This window comes from Salvia hispanica, chromosome 3 (genome assembly GCF_029641045.1).
Source record: "Salvia hispanica isolate PSC_SH4W2 chromosome 3, Shi_PSC_v1, whole genome shotgun sequence".
NCBI classification, from domain to species: domain Eukaryota; kingdom Viridiplantae; phylum Streptophyta; class Magnoliopsida; order Lamiales; family Lamiaceae; genus Salvia; species Salvia hispanica.
The window spans coordinates 5511548-5531532 of NC_142694.1; the positions used below are offsets into that span (position 1 = coordinate 5511548).

The 19985-nt window shown below is 39.1% G+C and overlaps 4 protein-coding genes and 5 non-coding genes across 11 annotated transcripts; all 9 read left to right on the forward strand.

The window, feature by feature from the left end:
- The first annotated feature begins 136 nt into the window (after positions 1-136).
- Positions 137-3519, forward strand: LOC125214693 (uncharacterized). 2 transcript variants are annotated; one of them, XM_048115821.2, is made up of 6 exons: positions 137-485; positions 549-775; positions 1455-1565; positions 2349-2504; positions 2684-2919; positions 3060-3519. In XM_048115821.2, the coding sequence occupies exons 1-6, from the start codon at positions 214-216 to the stop codon at positions 3381-3383; spliced, it is 1326 nt and encodes a 441-aa protein (XP_047971778.1). In that variant the 5' UTR covers positions 137-213; the 3' UTR covers positions 3384-3519. The 2 variants fall into 2 exon arrangements, with proteins under 2 accessions (XP_047971778.1, XP_047971779.1); XM_048115822.2 differs by lacking the exon at positions 2349-2504.
- A 57-nt stretch (positions 3520-3576) lies between these two features.
- On the forward strand, positions 3577-8140 carry LOC125214691 (ferric reduction oxidase 4-like). 2 transcript variants are annotated; one of them, XM_048115818.2, is made up of 9 exons: positions 3577-3704; positions 5260-5442; positions 5529-5622; positions 5697-5876; positions 6014-6251; positions 6344-6671; positions 6745-6982; positions 7055-7764; positions 7843-8140. In XM_048115818.2, the coding sequence occupies exons 1-9, from the start codon at positions 3629-3631 to the stop codon at positions 7980-7982; spliced, it is 2187 nt and encodes a 728-aa protein (XP_047971775.2). In that variant the 5' UTR covers positions 3577-3628; the 3' UTR covers positions 7983-8140. The 2 variants fall into 2 exon arrangements, with proteins under 2 accessions (XP_047971775.2, XP_088923899.1); XM_089067773.1 differs by having other exon boundaries at positions 5275-5442.
- Positions 8141-9862: 1722 nt separating this feature from the next.
- Positions 9863-12697, forward strand: LOC125214692 (ferric reduction oxidase 4-like). Its single transcript, XM_048115820.2, has 7 exons — positions 9863-10081; positions 10151-10424; positions 10533-10770; positions 10850-11177; positions 11261-11498; positions 11573-12282; positions 12370-12697. The coding sequence occupies exons 1-7, from the start codon at positions 9931-9933 to the stop codon at positions 12507-12509; spliced, it is 2079 nt and encodes a 692-aa protein (XP_047971777.1). The 5' UTR covers positions 9863-9930; the 3' UTR covers positions 12510-12697.
- A 154-nt stretch (positions 12698-12851) lies between these two features.
- Positions 12852-13012, forward strand: LOC125217287 (U1 spliceosomal RNA). Its single transcript, XR_007175701.1, has one exon. It is a non-coding gene; the product is annotated as a U1 spliceosomal RNA (small nuclear RNA).
- A 598-nt stretch (positions 13013-13610) lies between these two features.
- LOC125217181 (U1 spliceosomal RNA) lies at positions 13611-13774 on the forward strand. The gene has a single exon (XR_007175601.2). It is a non-coding gene; the product is annotated as a U1 spliceosomal RNA (small nuclear RNA).
- Positions 13775-14260: 486 nt separating this feature from the next.
- On the forward strand, positions 14261-14421 carry LOC125217311 (U1 spliceosomal RNA). Its single transcript, XR_007175723.1, has one exon. It is a non-coding gene; the product is annotated as a U1 spliceosomal RNA (small nuclear RNA).
- A 1052-nt stretch (positions 14422-15473) lies between these two features.
- Positions 15474-18359, forward strand: LOC125212811 (ferric reduction oxidase 4-like). Its single transcript, XM_048113073.2, has 8 exons — positions 15474-15642; positions 15726-15822; positions 15912-16091; positions 16201-16438; positions 16513-16840; positions 16917-17154; positions 17253-17965; positions 18047-18359. Exons 1-8 carry the CDS (start codon positions 15492-15494, stop codon positions 18184-18186), a joined length of 2085 nt encoding a protein of 694 aa, XP_047969030.1. The 5' UTR covers positions 15474-15491; the 3' UTR covers positions 18187-18359.
- Positions 18360-18515: 156 nt separating this feature from the next.
- On the forward strand, positions 18516-18676 carry LOC125217277 (U1 spliceosomal RNA). Its single transcript, XR_007175691.1, has one exon. It is a non-coding gene; the product is annotated as a U1 spliceosomal RNA (small nuclear RNA).
- Positions 18677-19615: 939 nt separating this feature from the next.
- LOC125217299 (U1 spliceosomal RNA) lies at positions 19616-19776 on the forward strand. Its single transcript, XR_007175711.1, has one exon. It is a non-coding gene; the product is annotated as a U1 spliceosomal RNA (small nuclear RNA).
- The last annotated feature ends 209 nt before the right edge of the window (positions 19777-19985 follow it).

Genomic DNA, 19985 nt, shown 5'->3' on the forward strand with positions numbered 1-19985 from the left:
TCCTAATCCAGGGGCAACTTTTTACAGCATAGTGATTTGAATTCCTAATTTATGGATTGAAGTATATTAAATTATTAAATGTGATTCATGACGTCATAATTTCGAAACACATTTATTATTGCAAGTATATGCCACGTGGACAGGCATCCGATAAGAGAAAAGATAGCAGTAGAATTTCAAAGCGTGGCCGGCAACGTCGCTCAATCGCCGGCTATGGCTTCCTCACCGATGCCGCTAAGTCTAACGCCTCTCTCACAACCCTCTCGAACACACCACTCATTCTGCAATGCCGCCAAATTTCCGTACCATCACCATTCAAACACTAATTCCACTTCCAATTTATCAATCAGGACTTGTCGCAATCTCACAGCTCCTACCAATCCTTTAACCGCCAATTCCCTTTCGAATAACTCTCCCGTGGTCTCCGCTGACGACAATTGGGGCGTCTGGACTGCTCTCTTCGCCACCGGCGCTTTCGGTCTCTGGTAATATGAATTCGTCCGCTTTTCTTTCGATGCAAAAATAGATGCTTAAAATGGTGCGTTTAGGTCGGAGAAGACGAAGATCGGGAGCATGATTAGTGGTGCATTAGTGAGTATTTTGGTTGGGCTTGCAGCCAGTAATCTGGGGATTATTCCGCACGATGCGCCAGCTTATTCTGCTGTGTTTCAGTATTTATTGCCACTAACGATACCATTGCTGCTGTTTAGAGCTGATTTACGCCAAGTCGTACGGACTACAGGGACTTTATTCTTGGCTTTCTTGCTAGGATCAGGTGCTTCCTTTATTTATACTTTTATTATTCATATCCCCATTTGCTTATTTTTATACCAAACTTGTTTAATTGTTGCCAAAAGTAAGCTTAGCATCTCACGAATTCCATTAGTTAGTGACATATTGAGGCCAGCACTACTAAAGAGTTTATGGAACATGATTCTTGAGTAGCAGTCTAATACAAGCGATAAGGGTCAATGGACATAGATGCTTTCTTCTCCTTGCACCTTTACGAATCCAAGAGCTATGCATGGTTGATTCAATGGCCGCTAAGGTTGCATAGGATGGGATATCTACAGCGAGACTGTTACATATGATTGGAGCTTTTATATGTACCACTTAGACCACGCTTCTAAGTTTCTTTGTTTTATGGCTGGTCTTGATGCCGGTCATTGTGTTGTACTTATAGGACCAAATTCATTGCCATCATTTGAGTCAAATTGCCTTCTTATTGGATTTAGACAGAAATATGGATCAAGGGAATAGAGATAAACTATTTAAAACTGTATTTGAGTTTTTAAATGAGAAATTTTTCTTTAAAGCACATGAAGTTGTAGAATTATATTTTTTTGCTAAGCTTTATCAATTGATTATGGTTTATTAATTCTCATACAGATATTCCAGGGCTATATATTGTGTTGGAAGCCATTAAACATTTAATTGCTTCTTTGATGCTTCAGTTGCAACAGTTGTTGGGACAGCAGTTGCTTTCTTGATTGTGCCCATGCGGTCCCTTGGTCAGGATAGCTGGAAAATAGCTTCTGCTCTGATGGGCAGTTATATTGGTGGAGGCAAGTAATTTAAAACTTACATTGCAGTCTTACAACCTTCTTGAATAGCAGCACTAAGTCTCAAATACACATTAATCTTGATTGTTTTTGTTTCGGATTTCTGGAAATTGTACTATTGGAGAATGTACTCTGGCTAATCCAATGTGGTCGATATGCTGAGCTGGAAAATATGTAGTGTTCGGTGACATTTTGTTAATATCTTATTATGTGGTTGTATATTTAGTCGTACAAAACATTTTTAGTTATTTGACTTTATTAATGCTGTTTTTTCTTGTAGTTTCAAATACAAATAGAATTTATGGTCCCCTATTCATTTTTGTTCCAGAATAAAGCAGACACCTTGAGATGATATTCAAGCAGACCTTTTCTTTTGATAAATTAAGAGCAATCAATAATGGATGTAGACAACAAGTAAGGCAGACATACACATAGCTCAGGTTGACAGAATACTTATTTGCAAATTTAATCACTGTTGCATCTCCCAAACGTGAGGCAATGAGAAAGAAACTGTACATGATATCTACTTCCATTAGACTTCCCCAGATGATCCCTCTTTATTCCCTGTATACCCAAAAGGTGTATATCCTCTGTTATAAACACCAAATATTGTTAGCATTAGCAAGAAAAGAATATCAGTCCCTCAGTTTCTTGTTAGGACTGCTCTGGCCTCCAAAAATTCACCTTTTCAGACCGTCTCTCCATCTTAACATTTACTTATTGTTGGTTCAGTAAATGTTTTTTCCTCGTCATTCATGTAACGTCAGTTTGTATCTATGAATGCAGCAATAAATTACATAGCAATATGTGAGGCACTCGCTGTTTCTCCTTCGGTTGTTGCTGCAGGTGTAGCAGCAGACAATGTCTTATGTGCTGTGTACTTTTTTCTCTTATTTGCGTTGGCCTCCAAAATACCCGCAGATGTTGCAAAAGTGCCTGATGGTATGTAGACTTTGTTAAGTTCATATCCTGGAATGCTCAGCATGCGTCAGTTACTCCACGATCTGTTGGACATTTTCAATGAATTACCATGTCTGCCATGCTTTATGAAGCTGTTTCTGTTCTACTTTAGACATAGTTCTCATTAAAATCTGTAAAGTTTTGGTTCGACCCATGTACAGATGCTTCATATCCGGCGATGGATGAGAGCAAAGTTTCAGTGTCCCAAATGGCTACATCACTTGCTGTTTCCTTTGCTATCTGTAAAGCAGCCAACTCTTTTTCCAAAACTTTTGGAATTCAAGGAGGTGAACTTCCTGCAGTTACAGCAATTGTTGTCCTTTTAGCAACCTTGCTTCCGAGTTTCTTTCGCTACCTGGCTCCTGCTGGTGATGCTTTTTCTCTCGTACTCATACAGGTCACTAATTAACTACTACTACAATTTTCCTATGTTAATTTCGAATCCTTTTTTTTATGAAGATTGTTGTGTATTGAGGATTCACAGTCATCCAATATTACATACTACAGTTTGGTGATTATATCTTCTTTTTTATACAGATATTTTTTGCTGTTCTTGGTGCAAGTGGGAGTGTGTCGAATGTAATCAACACAGCTCCGAGTATCTTTGTTTTTGCCTTTGTCCAAGTGGCTGTTCATCTTGTTGTGATACTTGGGCTGGGAAAATTATTTAGAATCGATAAAAAACTATTACTACTTGCGTCAAATGCAAACATTGGCGGTCCAACTACAGCAGGTGGAATGGCCACAGCGAAAGGGTGGAGCACTTTAGTTGTACCTGGCATTCTCGTAGGGATTTTTGGAATATCAATTGCAACATTTTTAGGAATTGGTTTTGGAAAGATGGTTCTCAGATACATGTGAAGCAAAAGACTGAATGTGTTTTTTATCATATGTGTAACACTTTCCAGTTTAGCTGTCTTCTTCTTCTTCTTTGCACCTGCTGTAACTGTTAGTTGAGAATCAAAAATTAATAATAGCACTCTACTCTATCATCTTACTTCTCTCTGTTTCTTTTCTGTGTGTTTATGTGGAAATTTGATTGCCTGAGTATAATTGGTTTTCTAGAATTTACAGACTGACTTGAATCTGAGTCTAATACTTCGCTTATGGAGTTGGATACATCACTACTGAAATCCCCAACTTCATGTCTACTCCAGTCTGGAATAAAAGCATGCTATGCAGGTAATACGTTTTGATTGTTTCCATTTTATTTTCTAAACAGTCTGTCCATTTTGAAGTTTTTTAAAGGGACAATTAGTTTCTAGAAATGGAAACCAGTCTTATATCGTAAAAAGATCCTACTTAATCAGTCTGCATTCAGTTCACGTTTTGCATGCTTGTTGTCATGAAGAGATTAAAGGAATTTTTTTTTGGCAAATATCTTATTTACGAAGAACAATTCAAGATCTTATCTTATCCATGCATATCCAGTTTCACGGTCAGGATCTTTTAAGTAGGTTAAAATTTAATTTATGTCACTCACTTTTTACAAATACTTTTTATTTCATATAGAGGCTGAGAAAGATGAAGCTGAGCAATTTCAATAATGAGAGAGAGCTATCTATCTATCTATATAACCCCAAAAAATTTTTGTTAAAGTTTTCTGCTAAATACCATGTGTTAGTACTTCTACTAGAGTCACATGTCAATGGCATTAAATTTCAGATGTGTTATATGATAACTTAATATTAATAAAGTCTGCATCATTATGTAGGAAGAAAAATTTAGTTGTAGAAGCAAATATCGTTGAGTTAAAAGTCAGAGTGCATCGGATGTTGTCATGTTAGTTTAGAACAGTAATGTATCACTGCAAATACATTAAATAAATCTAATTTCAACCATTATATCGAGAGTCTCCGCATTATGATCGTCTTGTGCTCTGGATATGCCTGGCTGTTTAATTTTTAAAAATGCTAATTCTTATTACCGTTGGCGTTGACATGAAATATCATAGGCCACAATCATATGATAAATTAGCCAATATGTACTGCCATAAATTGAAAACCCAGAAGTCAACTGTACTTCATTGGTACTTAAAATCTTTGTGGTACTGTCTTTCCTTGCCTTGGGAAGACTTTATATTGCAAACTTACTTGATATTATCAACTTGTTATGCTGCCCTGTTTGGTGTAAAGATAATATAGCATGATTATCTATAATGTTGAATATAATATACAAATTGTTTAGATCAGTCTTTTTCAGTGTTAAAACCAATAGTATGGGAAATGTTCCATTTTTTATTTGAAATAGTGATTATTCACATTGCTAAATAGCAGATAATATCATGACATAGAAAGAACCTCCATTTATTAATCTAGCGCAGGAGCATCACAATATGCATTCATAATAAGTTGTTACCTCAGGAGTATTTGTGTAGAAGAAGATTCAAAAGTTCAATTGCTGACTAAAAACTAACGGTTAGGTTCTCGAGAATAACTTATTAATTTATACCTTTGGAATTTGCATAAATGGCGACTCATATAAAGAGCTTTTGACTTTCAATCTACAAAGACATTTATACTTTATTATCCACTTGTTTGCAGTTTAAGAAGCACAATCAAGCAATCTTCAGCACTACTATGTCTGTATTTGTGCATGAAACATGCCATTTCTTTGATTTGATATGATGACGCATAAAACTTGCATCTCCACACACACTCACATATATATAGACAGAGTACATTTAATACATGTGCAAGCCAAGCAATTTTGATGTGTTTACTTTGAACTCCAAAAGATCATAGCTTTGCAGAAACTTCAAGAGCGAAGATGAAATATCGTGCAGCATGGCAGATTTTCTTTCTTTTAGTGTTTATAGGATATATGTTTATATGGGTCATGCTTCCTACAAAAACTTACAAAAGGTCATGGTCTCTCGAATTGAATAAAAGACTCAGTTCCACATACTTCAGGGAACAAGGTAAGTTTTCTGCGCTAATGTACATCCATTTGCTTATTAACATATTCGATACTTTCTTCACTTCACTCCCATTCTTATATATGCAGGGACGAATCTTGTTTTATTCAGTTTTCCTCTTATGCTCACTGCTCTTTTGGGATGTGCTTATCTACATCTCCTTAAGAAGTCGAATGCTGAGAGGTATGGCCTTTCTGGACTACTCATTTCCCCCACACCCACCAAACATATCAAATAAATTATTCTTGTTGTTGCAGTAGTAAGAGTTACTTTGATTTCCTGAGACGACCAGCATTGGTAATGGCGCCACTTGGAATAGTCAACTATATGGAGCTTATATTTTCCGCCATGTTTATAGTACTTATGATTTGGTCTCTAGCAAATTATATGTATGTCAGCATAAAGTACCCCTTCATGATGAGGCATGGAGTGGCCCAGTAAGTATTAGAAAGCTCCTAAAACTCTTTTTTCTGTGAATATGCCATTCTGGGCTTCTGTTTTTGTTTTCTGAATACTGCTAAAACTCTTTGTTCCGTGATATGCCATTATGAGCTTCTGTCTTTGTTTTCTGAAGGTGGCAAACTATCTTCCGTGGCGTATCCCTGAGGCTTGGCTATATTGGAAACACAACTTGGGCCTTCCTATTTTTCCCTGTGACAAGAGCATCATCAGTCTTGCCTCTCCTTGGCCTCACATCAGAGTCTAGTATCAAGTATCACATCTGGCTTGGCCATCTTTCAAATGTTCTTTTTGCTCTCCACAGCATAGGGTTCGTTATCTATTGGTGGGCAATGTCTCATGAAATGATCTTGGTAACATTCTTGTACTTTTCTCAGTTTCAAATATGCTAATCCATCACAATTGATCCGAATCTTGATAAAGAATGAAGTAAATCCCAATGCAGATGCTCGAGTGGAGCAGTACTTATCTGTCCAATTTTGCTGGAGTCATTGCATTTGTGCTGTCTCTAGTGATTTGGGCGACGAGCTTGGATCGTGTTAGGCGAAAAATGTTTGAAGTATTCTATTATGCTCACCAACTCTATCTTCCCTATCTCTTCTTCTACATGCTTCATGTTGGAGTGGCCTATCTCTGCATGATTCTTCCTGGGATCTTCCTCTTCCTTATTGACCGACACTTGCGGTTCCTACAATCTAGACGGCGCGCTAGGCTGGATTCAACACGCCTTTTACCTAATGGCACCATGGAACTGACCTTCAGCAAGGATCCAGGTGAAGTGTCAATAACTGTTAACCATTCTCTGGAAAAACTAAATGCTGATAAAACCTCATCCACTCCTTTTAGGGCTTTCTTATACTCCCACAAGCGTCTTGTTCATGCATGTTCCGAGCATCTGCAAACTGCAGTGGCATCCTTTTACAGTGATGTCAAACAGCAACTTGGAGACGAATAAGCTAAGCATCATGATCAAGATCGAGGGAAGCTGGACTCAGAAGCTCTACAAACAGCTTTCTTCGTCTTTGGATCATCTTGAAGTGTCCACTGAAGGACCTTACGGACCTGCTTCGTCTGATTTTCTAAGGTAATAACTGCATAAATGATTAGGTTTTCCAGTTTAAAGTTCTTTGTGCTCACAAAGTTTGTACTTGTTCAGCCATGAGTCTTTGGTGATGATAAGCGGAGGAAGTGGCATCGCTCCTGTCATCTCCATCATACGCGAAATCATTTTCAGAAGTACAGAATCCAACAGAAAGGTTCCGAACATCCTCCTCATCGCAGCCTTTAAGCACACAACCGATCTAACTATGCTTGATCTCTTGCTTCCCCTGTCTGGCTCTCTATTAGACATTTCAAAGATTCAGCTGCAGATAGAAGCTTATGTTACTCAGGAACACGAAAGGCCTGTCGAGGAAGCCAAGAATCAAATTGAGACGAAGGTGTACAAACCAGGTCCATCAGATTTACCCATATCTGCTGTACTGGGGAAGAACAGCTGGCTGTGGCTTGGTGCGATAATCTCATCCTCCTTTGTCATGTTTCTACTACTTCTCGGATTTGTAACACGTTACCATATATATCCCGTGGAGAAAAGGGGGGAGAATTACCATTACAGCTACAAAATTCTGTGGGACATGTTTCTTGTTTGTGCAAGCATCTTTGTAGCAACTAGTGCCATTTTCCTCTGGCAAAAGAACGGTATATCTGGAGAAGGGAAGAATCAGATTGAAAATGTCGATCTGCCAACTCCAACGAGATCACCTTCTTCTTGGTTGAGCGTTTCAGATAGAGAACTTGAGAGCCTGCCTCAACAGTCTCTTGTTCAATCCACAAATATACACTATGGAGCACGACCCGATCTCAAGAGTGAGTTTCTTTTTTTTTGAGCTCTTTCCTTTTCTGGGTTTCAAAAATGTTGATATTTTGTGCTGTATACAATTGCAGGGATACTCCTTGGTTGCAAAGGATCAGACGTTGGAGTTGTAGTTTCCGGGCCTAAAAGCATGAGACATGAAGTTGCAAGAACATGTGCTTCTGCTTCAGCCAAAAACCTCTTTTTTGAGTCCATCAGCTTCAACTGGTGATAAATGTGCATCTGCTGCAGAAACCTATTTTATTGTTTGTAAAGAAGGAAAGGATTGAGATTGTGGTTTTGCTTGTTTGTATGTTATAATCAGCAATGTGTGTATACAGTTTATGCTTGATTAAAATTGAAGTTGCATCAATTTTTGCAATTTGCTAAGGCATCTTGCCTTCTAGTTAATTAGGAAAATTAATAATTTTGACCTTCTTTACTCGAAGAAATATAGAATTAACCTAAACTTCTCCTATTAATGATACACGTCAAACATTTTATGTATCAACATGAAGAGAATAAATTGGAAATGTTTTTGGAAAAGTTTAGTCTCAAATATAGTACTACTAGTTATTCTTTTCTATGGGATTCATTAGTCCTTTTTGTGTCCTACTTAATGCACTATACTTTGAATTTATTCACATTTTTTTTATATCAATTTGATGTTTAGTTGAATTTTATTAGTAGTAGTACTTATTATCGAGAGTTTACTACTACATAATTAGGACATATAATTATTTTTTACTAAATTATTGTCACTTTTGTGAAATAAAAATTACTATTAGGTAGAGTTGATAAATCCAAAAGTGTCGTAAATAATTTTATAGTTTCCATTTTTTAAAATATATATTCCTAATTATGATGTATAATAATAAATTTATTTTATAATAAACACGAACAACATAATTATTTAGGGACGTGACACACTGACACTATGAATGAGGCACTAAATCTCATCTAAAACAATTATTCAACACATTAAATTTGATGAACCGAATACCCAATGCCCAATGGTATGGAGTCGAGCACAGTAAACGTAACTACCAATAATCGAACCTCATAAATAGCTATAGACTTAAACAACAATCATCATGATATGACCACCACCATATCTTATAATTTGTTAATAAAAGATAGAGCAATGCACATAGTACGTACATTATACAATTACCCCTTCTTTTCAATTAATTAAATATTGCATTTGACCTGAATGATTTCAACTGTCGCAAACTAATTAGAAGAGGAAAAACAATTCATTGATCATCACCTAATTAGAATTGGCCATCGATTGAATTTGAATATCCAAAATGTCAACTGTACTCCCAAATGGTACTATCACATAGTACATAATTTTGCCTAAAAATGGTACTCCAATTGAAGATCTATTACATAAATATATTTGTCGCCACTAATATTAGTTGGATAGATATCAATACACGCGAGGGAATTGTACTTTAAAATGAAAAAAAAAACAGAAGGAATCAATGAAGTTGAAATTAGAGATAGAGACAGTAGAATAATATTATGCCATTTATATTACTCCACTACCAAAACAACTGGAAAGATATTAGTATATGGCTGAAGAAAATTGACCTATAATTATAAAACACAAATGCAAAATCTTATTAATCCATCTCAGATCAATGTGTTATTAATTACTACTACAATTACTAATTATTAGTATTACATATCTTATTATGCACTCCCAAAATCAATTAAAAAATCCCCACTTTCATATAGTATTATTATACTATTATTAAATATTTATTAATACATTCACTTCAAATATCCTGAATCTACAATGAACCAAATACAGTACTCCTATATGATTAAAGAGATAAATTGATCACATCTCTGACTTTTCATTGGCCACAAGAGTCACCATAGCACCCAACATGTCTCTGACTTTCATTAATATTTTAAAAAATTATAAAACTATTACAGATAATATCTGTAAGGTTGACAAGCCTGCATAATGAATTTTTGTACGGTAATGTTTGTACTTGCGCATGAAACATGCCGTTTCTCTCATAGCTTCCAATACACACACACACACACACACACACACACACATATATATATATATATATATATATATATATAAACACAGATATTAAATGATGTCTCAGCACACCCAACAAATAATCAACTTGTGAAGCTTCTAGAAATCAAAGAAGATGAGATATCGATCAGCATGGCAGTCTTTCTTCCTAGTGTTTTTGGTGGGATATATGTTGGTATGGATTCTGCTTCCTACAAAGACTTACAAGAATTCATGGACTCCCAAAATGCAGAAAAACCTCAACTCCACTTACTTCCGTGAACAAGGTAATGGACTATTTTGATTTGATTTGCACATTTTTCTTAGCTAAAAAGTAGTAACACATTAATCTGTAGGGGTTAATCTTCTTTTGCTAAGCTTCCCTCCGATGCTCGTCGCCGCCCTCGGATGCGTATATCTACATCTGCACAAAAAATCCAGTTCCGCGAGTAGTAAAAGGTCTTACCTCTTGATGAAACGGCCGGCGATGGTGGCGGCGCCGCTAGGCATAGTGAATGCGGTTGAGCTGGCCTTCGCGGCCATGTTTGTATTACTTATGATCTGGTCTTTGGCTAACTACTTGTATGTCAGCTTTGGCCATCTCCACATGCACACTCCTGGAGAAAAAGTGTATGTATGCCTTCTATTTACAAACTGAGTTGCGCTTCATTGTTGATATTTATATTTATTGACTTTGACTTTTTTTTGGTGGCGTGGGTGGGGGTTTAATTACCAAAGATGGCAAGCCAAGTTCCGTAGCGTTTCGCTGAGACTGGGATACATCGGACACACGTGCTGGGCTTTCCTCTTCTTTCCTGTGACACGAGGCTCGTCGTTGCTGCCTCTGATCGGGCTGACCTCCGATTCCAGCATCAAGTATCACATCTGGCTCGGCCATCTCTCCTCGTTGCTATTCACTCTACACAGTGTGGGATTCATCATATATTGGTGGACCATGACTGATCAAATGTATCTGGTAACATGATAACAAGTTTGATCAATGAATTATTCAATAAGTGTAAATTAAGTAATTAATAATGTCTATGTATATGCAGATGCTTGAGTGGAGCAGCACTTACCTCTCTAATTTCGCCGGAGTGATCGCCTTTGCGCTGCTGCTGGCCATTTGGGCGACGAGCTTCGACCGTGTGAGGCGGAAAATGTTCGAAGTCTTCTACTACACACACCATCTCTACTCCATCTATATTTTCTTCTATATGTTCCATGTTGGAGTCGCTTATCTCTGCATGATCCTCCCCGGAATCTTCCTCTTCCTCATCGACCGTTACTTGAGATTCCTCCAATCCAGAGGGAGCGCCCGCCTCCACTCTGCCCGTCTTTTACCCAATGGAGCAATGGAACTCACCTTTGCAAAGAATCCAGGTAAAAAACATCAAATACGTTTGAACAAATGAGACAATACATAGCTCCGGTAAAAAGCTTATGCAAACGCTACTATCTTTCAGAGCTGTCGTATAACACAACTAGCACGTTGTTCATTCGTGTCCCGAGCATATGCAAACTGCAGTGGCATCCATTTACAGTGATTTCCAACTCCAACATGGAGAAAGACAAGCTGAGTGTTGCAATCAAACCTTATGGAGGTTGGACACAGAAGCTCTACAAACACCTTTCTACACCTTTGGATCATCTTCAAGTATCAACTGAAGGCCCTTATGAACCTGCATCATCTCATTTTCTAAGGTAAAACCTCACAAATTCCTCTATTTCCACTCACAACTTATTCATTTCACATGATCTTCACAATTTGTTTGCAGCCATGAGTCTTTGGTGATGATAAGTGGAGGAAGCGGCATCACCCCTTTCATCTCCATAATCCGCGAAATCATCCACAAAAGCACATCAGAATCAGGCACCAAGGTCCCAAGAGTCCTCCTAGTCACAGCCTTTAAGCACACAGCTGATTTGGCAATGCTAGATCTCTTGCTTCCTCTCTCCGAAGCTTCTGTAGACCTCTCCAAACTGGAGCTGCAGATAGAAGCATACATAACTCAAGAGCACGAGAGGCCTGTTGGGGATGATAAAAACCAAATCGAGATCAAACTTTTTAGGCCAAATCCATCAGACTCACCAATATCTGCAGTGCTAGGGAAGAACAGCTGGCTGTGGCTTGGTGCAATAATCTCATCATCCTTCCTCATGTTTCTGCTGCTTCTTGGGCTTGTTACTCGTTACCACATATACCCTGTCGAGAAGAGGGGAGAGAATTACCATTACAGCTACAAACTTCTCTGGGACATGTTTCTTGTTTGTGCAAGCATCTTTGTAGCAACTAGTGCCATTTTCATCTTCCAGAAGAGGAGTGTTTCTGCAGACGGGAATCAAATTAAGAATATCGAGCTGCAAACTCCAACCATGTCGCCATCTTCGTGGTTAACCCCTTCGGATAGGGAACTGGAGAGCCTGCCTCAGCAGTCTCTTGTCCAATCCACAAAAGTGCAATATGGTGCAAGGCCTGATCTCAAGAGTGAGTTTTTTTTTTTGTTCTTGCTTTTCTCTCTCATGTTAAGTCATAGAATCTGAGCTTGATTTTATGTTTGCAATATATCTGTAGGGATACTGTTTGATTGCAAAGGTTCAGATGTTGGAGTCCTTGTCTGTGGGCCTAAAACTATGAGGCATGAAGTTGCCAGAATATGTGCCTCTGGTTTGGCCAAAAACCTGCATTTTGAGTCCATGAGCTTCGACTGGTGATGAATGTTTTGCTGATTAATTAGAACGACCGTCTCTATTCTCAGATTTCTCATCGAGGTCTTTAGGCCTTGCTTATTCCTATTGTTTGCTTTCCCATGTATATATAGATTTGGTGATGCTGTAAAGTAGTGTACATGCTATACTTGATAAATGTATTTACTAAGTTATGGTTTGAAAATTTTGGATCATATTCAATCTGTTTCATTTGTAAGACTGTTGCACATTTGAAGCTTCGCACAAGTAAAATTGGGAATACTATAATTTTTGCTTCCCACATCGGGAAATAGTAATTAGATGTTGGGGGAGTTGCATATAAAAGAATACCAAGGGGCATGTTGATCCATACTTACCTGGACGGGGTCGATGGGTGATCCATAAGGCCCATGGCCTAGGGTGGTGACCTCCATTGCACTTTGGAGGGGTGCCCTCCTAAGGTCGGCCCAAGTGGTCGAGCCTACGTCATAATTTGTGACAGAGGGGGCCTGCGTTCGCGCGGCCCCTGCCCAATTCATCTTCAAATTTTCATTTGTTTAGTTCCTTTCTTAAACAGATACTACCTATGTTTTCTTTTGTGGAAGCATAGTGAAGGTACTAATCATAGGGTTTGTGGTGAAGTCATATCGTTCAGAACTATTTAGCCCAAGAACAGCAGACAATCACAATTGTGTCTTTTAAAGTTTTAATGGTCCGCTGATGATCTCTAGACTAGCTCTTCTGCTGGGACTCGTTGGCAACATATGTTTGTCACTCCTCGTCTTCGCGGTGGCATGAGGGTAAGTGGGTAACAAATCTTTAGCCAGTTAGCCTCATTAGACTCACCTCAGAGTCCTCCATCAAGTATCACATTTGGCTTGGCCACACTCTTCCTCTCATATGGTCTATGCTACTTCAAGTATCTGTGGAAGGTGCAATCACCTTGTTTCTAAGGATTGAAGAAGAGGCATACAAAGCTCATTCACTTGTAAGAGTTGATTCTGGATTGAATGTTGTTGAGTGGGAATAGAAAACAACGCTTGATGATTTTGTGTTCCCACAATGGAAAATAGTAATTGGATGTGGAATGAATTGCATATAAAATAAAACTAAGGGACATGCTGCTTCATACTTACCTGGACGGGGTGAATGGGCGATCCAAAAGGCCCATGGCCTACCTAGGTTGGTGACATCCATAGCACTTTGGAGGGGTGCCCACCTAAGGTCGGCCCACGCGGTCGAACCTATGTCATAATTTGTGATTGAAGGGGCCTGCGTTCGCGCGGCCCCTCTCCAATTCAACTACAAATATTTGTTTTGTTCCATGTTTGTTCATCAAGAAGAATGCTTTTATTCTTATCTACGGAGTTCTAAAACTCTTCCTCTCACATGGCCTGTGCATGCTATGTGACTTTCTTGGCTAATACTGATCAGATCTTCTATGTATATATATAAACTGTGCTTTCTAGAGTTTATTCAACATAGAAGCAACAAATTTTAGCAGTGACTTTGCTGAGCTTGAAGTTGTTGCATCTGGCTGGAGAAGTAGCTATGCTTTGTGGGATAGTCATGTGGGATCCTCATATTCTTGCATCAGTTTCAAAGATCCTTGCAATCCCAACAAAAGATTTGTATCATCAGTCACTTCTCAAAGCTTGGATGGAATGTTGTTGATGAGTGGGGTTATAACTTGATTAATTTGTTCTCCCACATCGGAAAATAGTAATTAGATGTTGAGGGAATTGCATATAAAATGAAACCAAGGGACATGTTGATCCATACTTACCTGGACGGGGTCGATGGGTGATCCATAAGGCCCATGGCCTAGGCTTGTGACCTCCATTGCACTTTGGAGGGGTGCCTGCCTAAGGTCGGCCCAAGTGGTCGAGCCTGCGTCATAATTTGTGACAGAGGGTGCCTGCGTTCGCGCGGCCCCTGCCCAATTTATTTTAAATTTTCGTTTTATAGTAACATGGACTCGTGTTGTCGGTTGGCCTGGCTTTAGCTTGCCTTAAAAGAGTTCCTGGATTGGGCCTTGCACTTATTTCAATTCGTCCAAATATCTTTGCTCTTAAACAGGCATAAAACCTGGCTAGGTGGTTCGAAACTTGGAATTTAACCTCAACTAATTCATCAAAAGATGACTCGAAACTCCAGCCTATACTAGACATGAATTTTCAGATGGAAAGTATGACTAATGACTTCAACTATTCCATCAAGATGACTTGAAACTCCGAAACCACGTGCATCGCGAAACAGATTAATACTACAACAGCAATGGAAGGGTGTATTATCCTGCTGCGAGTATCGATGCCAATGGGATTTACGTCTAATAAATAATCAAATATATCTTGTGAAAGTTGAAAATGCAAATATTACCAAGTTGAATTATTATGTGTATAACAAATTAAATGGAAGTACAGTAGTATATCAATAGTCTATATGGCATAAAATATTTCACTTACAGCATCAAAATGTGAAAGTTCTAAAAGTCAACCGTGCGTACTTCTAATCGTACTTGTACAAGAATATACTTTGTTGGCGTATGTTACAAAACAATCATCTGTCACAACTCATATTAGTTTAGGTTTGGAATCAAAGGTAGTTAGGCAAAGAGACTGCCTATGACCATGCTCATACACTTTGTCTCTTGTACGACAAATGATGGGAATAATGCAAATTACAGTACTTCATAAATGAATTTGACTCCCCTTGGCATTAAAAGGCAGTGTATAACAGACATCCGAGCCTTTGACTTTCATATTATATTGAAAAAAAGAAAAGAAAGATTATATATGCAACAAGTAGCTTACACAGATTGGGAAGCCTGAATAATGGATATTAGTAGTGTAGTGTTAGTACTTGTGCATGATTCATGCAGTTTGTTTCATGCTATTCGGTTACGTAACATGCTCTTGCAAATTGCAATCTCCACCTTTATATATATACATGTAATTCCACAAAAGTAATAACACATTGTGATTACTGAACTTGGGAAATTAAGGAAAGATGAGATATGGTGCAGCATGGCAGTCTTTCTTTGTTTTGGTGTTTGTAGGGTATATGCTAGTATGGATTTTGCTGCCTACAAACACTTACAAGTATTCATGGACTCCCAAATTGAAGGAGAAACTCAACTCCACATACTTCAGAGAACAAGGTTTTACTCAGCTTTGTATTGCTGTCTGTGTTTAAGTTCTAATATTATTTTATATTTCCTTGACTATGTTTACTTTGATGCAGGTGTTAATCTTCTTCTCTTTAGTTATCCTCCTATGCTGGTGGCTGCAATGGGATGTGTTTATCTGCATCTAAAGAAGACGAAATCGGATTCTAAGAGGTGGTCTTTTGTTATCCTCATTAGCTCATTCATTCATCTCTAATGGCTGAAAAATGAATTAGTAGTTAACTTGGGTTGTTGCACTGCAGTCGCAAGAGGTTGTACCTCTCCTTGAAGCGGCCGGCAATGGTTGCGGCGCCACTAGGCATAGTGAATGCGGTCGAGCTGACCTTCGCAGCCATGTTTATAGTACTCATGATCTGGTCTTTGGCTAACTACTTGCATGTCAGCTTTGGGCATCTCCACATGCACACCCCCGGAGTAAAAGTGTATGTCTCCATACCAACTAAGTTGCGTTTCCTCGTCTATAGTTGCATTAACATTTCTTGACGTAAGACTTTTTTTGGTGTGTGGGTGGATGGGGGTTAATTAATCAAGATGGGAAGCCAAGTTCCGTAGCGTGTCACTGAGGCTGGGATACATCGGAAACACTTGCTATGCTTTCCTCTTTTTCCCCGTCACACGAGGCTCGTCTCTGCTGCCTCTGGTGGGCCTCACCTCTGATTCCAGCATCAAGTACCACATCTGGCTCGGCCACCTCTCCTCGGTGCTCTTCACCCTTCATAGCGTGGGATTCGTTATATATTGGTGGGCGATGAGTGATCAAATGTACCTGGTAATATTCAAAACCTAAGAATGTGCATAAATAATAAGATGATTTCATCACATCTTCTGTTTAAATTCATGTAGATGCTTGAGTGGAGCAGCACCTACCTCTCTAATGTAGCTGGAGTGATCGCGTTCGTGCTGCTGCTGGTGATCTGGGTGACGAGCTTGCAACGCGTTAGGCGAAAAATGTTCGAGCTCTTCTTCTACGCCCACCATCTCTACACCATCTACTTATTCTTCTACATGTTCCATGTTGGAGTTGCCTATCTCTGTATGATCCTCCCCGGAATATTCCTCTTCCTCATCGATCGTTACTTGAGATTCCTCCAATCCAGAGAGAGGACTAGGCTGGATTCCGCGCGCATGTTGCCTAATGGAACAATGGAACTCACCTTTGCCAAGAATCCAAGTGAGTCTTTATACACAGAAGCAGCTGTCTCACCTTTTAGCAATATTAATGTTTATGGAGTTTGATTTCCTTTTAGGACTGTCGTATAATACTGCTAGTACGCTGTTCGTGCGTGTTCCGAGCATATGCAAATTGCAGTGGCATCCGTTTACAGTCATCTCCAACTCCAATATGGAGAAAGATAAACTGAGTGTTGCAATCAAATCTCATGGAGGTTGGACACAGAAGCTCTATAAACACCTCTCTATGTCTTTAGATCATCTTCAAGTATCGACCGAGGGCCCTTATGAACCGGCTTCCTCTCATTATCTAAGGTAAACCTCACACAAATTCCACTATTTCTACATATACACAACTTGCTCATTCTTTTTGAACAATATACAACTTGCTCATAATCACAACTTGTTTGCAGCCACGAGTCGTTGGTGATGATAAGTGGAGGAAGCGGAATCGCCCCTTTCATCTCCATTATCCGCGAAATCATACACAAAAGTACTACTGCAGAATCAGACACCAAGGTTCCAAAACTCCTCCTAGTAGCTGCGTTCAAGAACACAAGTGATCTGACCACGCTCGATCTCTTGCTCCCTCTCTCCGGAGCTTCTCTAGACCTCTCGAAACTGCAGCTGCAGATAGAAGCCTATGTTACTCAAGAGACAGAAAAGCCTATTGAGGATGCCAAAAACCAAATAGAGATAAAACTGTTTAGGCCAAATTCATCAGACTCTCCGATATCTGCAGTGCTTGGGAAGAACAGCTGGCTGTGGCTTGGTGCAATAATCTCATCATCCTTCCTCATGTTTCTGCTGCTTCTCGGGCTTGTTACTCGTTACCACATATACCCTGTCGAGAAAAGGGGAGGGAACTACCATTACAGCTACAAAATCATGTGGGACATGTTTCTTGTTTGTGCTAGCATCTTTGTAGCTACTAGTGCCATTTTCCTCTTGCAGAAGAGGAAAGGTTCATCAGAAGGGAATCAAGTCCAGAATGTCGAACTGCAATCTCCAACAATGTCGCCATCTTCGTGGCTAACCCCTCCGGATAGGGAACTGGAGAGCCTGCCTCATCAGTCTCTTGTCCAATCCACAAAAGTGCACTATGGTGCAAGGCCTGATCTCAAGAGTGAGTTATTTCCTTGGTCTCTTCTCTTATGTTAAGACAGAGAATCTGAACTTGATTTTGTGTGTGCAAATATGTATGCAGGGATACTGTTTGATTGCAAAGGATCAGATGTTGGGGTTCTCGTTTCCGGTCCTAAGACTATGAGACACGCAGTTGCCAAAATATGCGCCTCTGGTCTAGCTAAAAACCTGCATTTCGAGGCCATGAGCTTCGATTGGTGATGAATGCGATGCTGATTACTTCTCTGTTTTATTTGTTTCTCAGATTGCTCACTAAAGATGTTTGATCTCTGTTTTTTGCTGATATATTTGGTCATGATGTAATATAATGTTGTATTTGAAAAAATGTCTGTTTACCAAGTGATGTTTAAATAAAGGTAAGAAAATGCTATGAAGTTTGAAGCCTTGTTATCAAAGTATGCACACAACCCAACTGAATTGAAGTTTTATACTAGAAATAAAATTGGGAATTTGTGGTTCCCACATCGGGAAATTGTAATTAGATGTTGGGGAAATTGAATATAAAAGAATAGCAAGGGTCACATTGATCCATACTTACCTGGACGGGGTCAATGGGCGATCCATAAGACCCATGGCCTAGGTTGGTGACCTCCATTGCACTACGGAGGGGTGCCAGCCTAAGGTCGGCCCAAGTGGTCGAGCCTACGTCATAATTTGTGATAGAGGGGGCCTGCGTTCGCGCGGCCCCTGCCCCATTTCAACTTCAAATATTAATAGATGTATATTTCTAGTTTAAACTAGATAAAATCTAAAGAGGTATAGTAGTTTGTTCATGATCTCAAAATGTATAGGAGCAAGCACTGAACATGTTTGCATCACGTCAGATTGGGTTAAGTTCAGCACAAGAAAGAATTTTAAGAACAACAGAGTATCAAAATAAAGAATTTTAAGAACAATAGATGTAGTATTATTACTACATCTATTATTCCAAAAAATGAGGCTGTGTTAATTTACAATTTGACTTGGTTGTTCATGATATCTTTTATCCCATAAATAGGTGAAATGAAGATAGGAGGGGTAAGGATCTCCAGAGCAAAGGGAGATACAGGCATTCAATAGTTTTCTGAACAAAGTAGTTTTCTTGGTTGATCAGTTTCTAAGATTATTGCGATCCCAACAAAAAATTTGGGGATCGCCTCTGCTCGTATAAATCCATGTAAGCGCTATATAGATGGTGTGGCGAACACTGATCATTCAACAGGAATCTTTTTCAATATTTCTGTGCATTGAGGGCTGAATCATACATACTGATGAAGTGTAATGTGAAGATCACTCACAGTAACCTACAACAAGAATATGAAATTATGGATACAGACCAGCTCAGCATTGTCATGAGAAGTGAAGGAAGGTTGTCTCAGGAGCTTCTATCAAAGCTGTCATCCACTGGAGATCGCCTTCAAGTGTCTATCGAAGGACCCTATGCGCGTCCACCTTGTTTCTAAGGTTAGACGAAGAAACATACAGCTCTTTCACTTATAAATACTTGGATTCTGGATTGAATGATGTTGGTGAGTGGGGATACATTTATATATAACTTAATATTTGATGAATTTGTGATCCCATAATGGAGAGTAGTAATTAGATGTGGAAGGAATTGCATATAAAAGGAAAGCCAGGGACATTTTGATCCATACTTACCTGGACGGGGTCGATGGGCGATCCATAAGGCCCATGGCCTAGGCTTGTGACCTCCATTGCACTATGGAGGGGTGCCTGCCTAAGGTCGGCTCAAGTGGTCGAGCCTGCGTCATAATTTGTGATAGAGGGGGCATGCGTTCGCGCAGCCCCTACCCAATTAAGTATCAGAATTTAGTTTGTTTGGTTCTTCCAAACAACTCTCTGATCTAGAGTTTGTTTCCTTGATAGGTATGTCTTGATTGTACATTAATTTATGTGCTTTGAAATAATCCATCAATGAGAAGAGCAGCACATCTAAACTACAATGTCATCCCACTCATTGTCATGAAAAGTGAAGGAGCTCTGTTAATTTTCCTCATAAA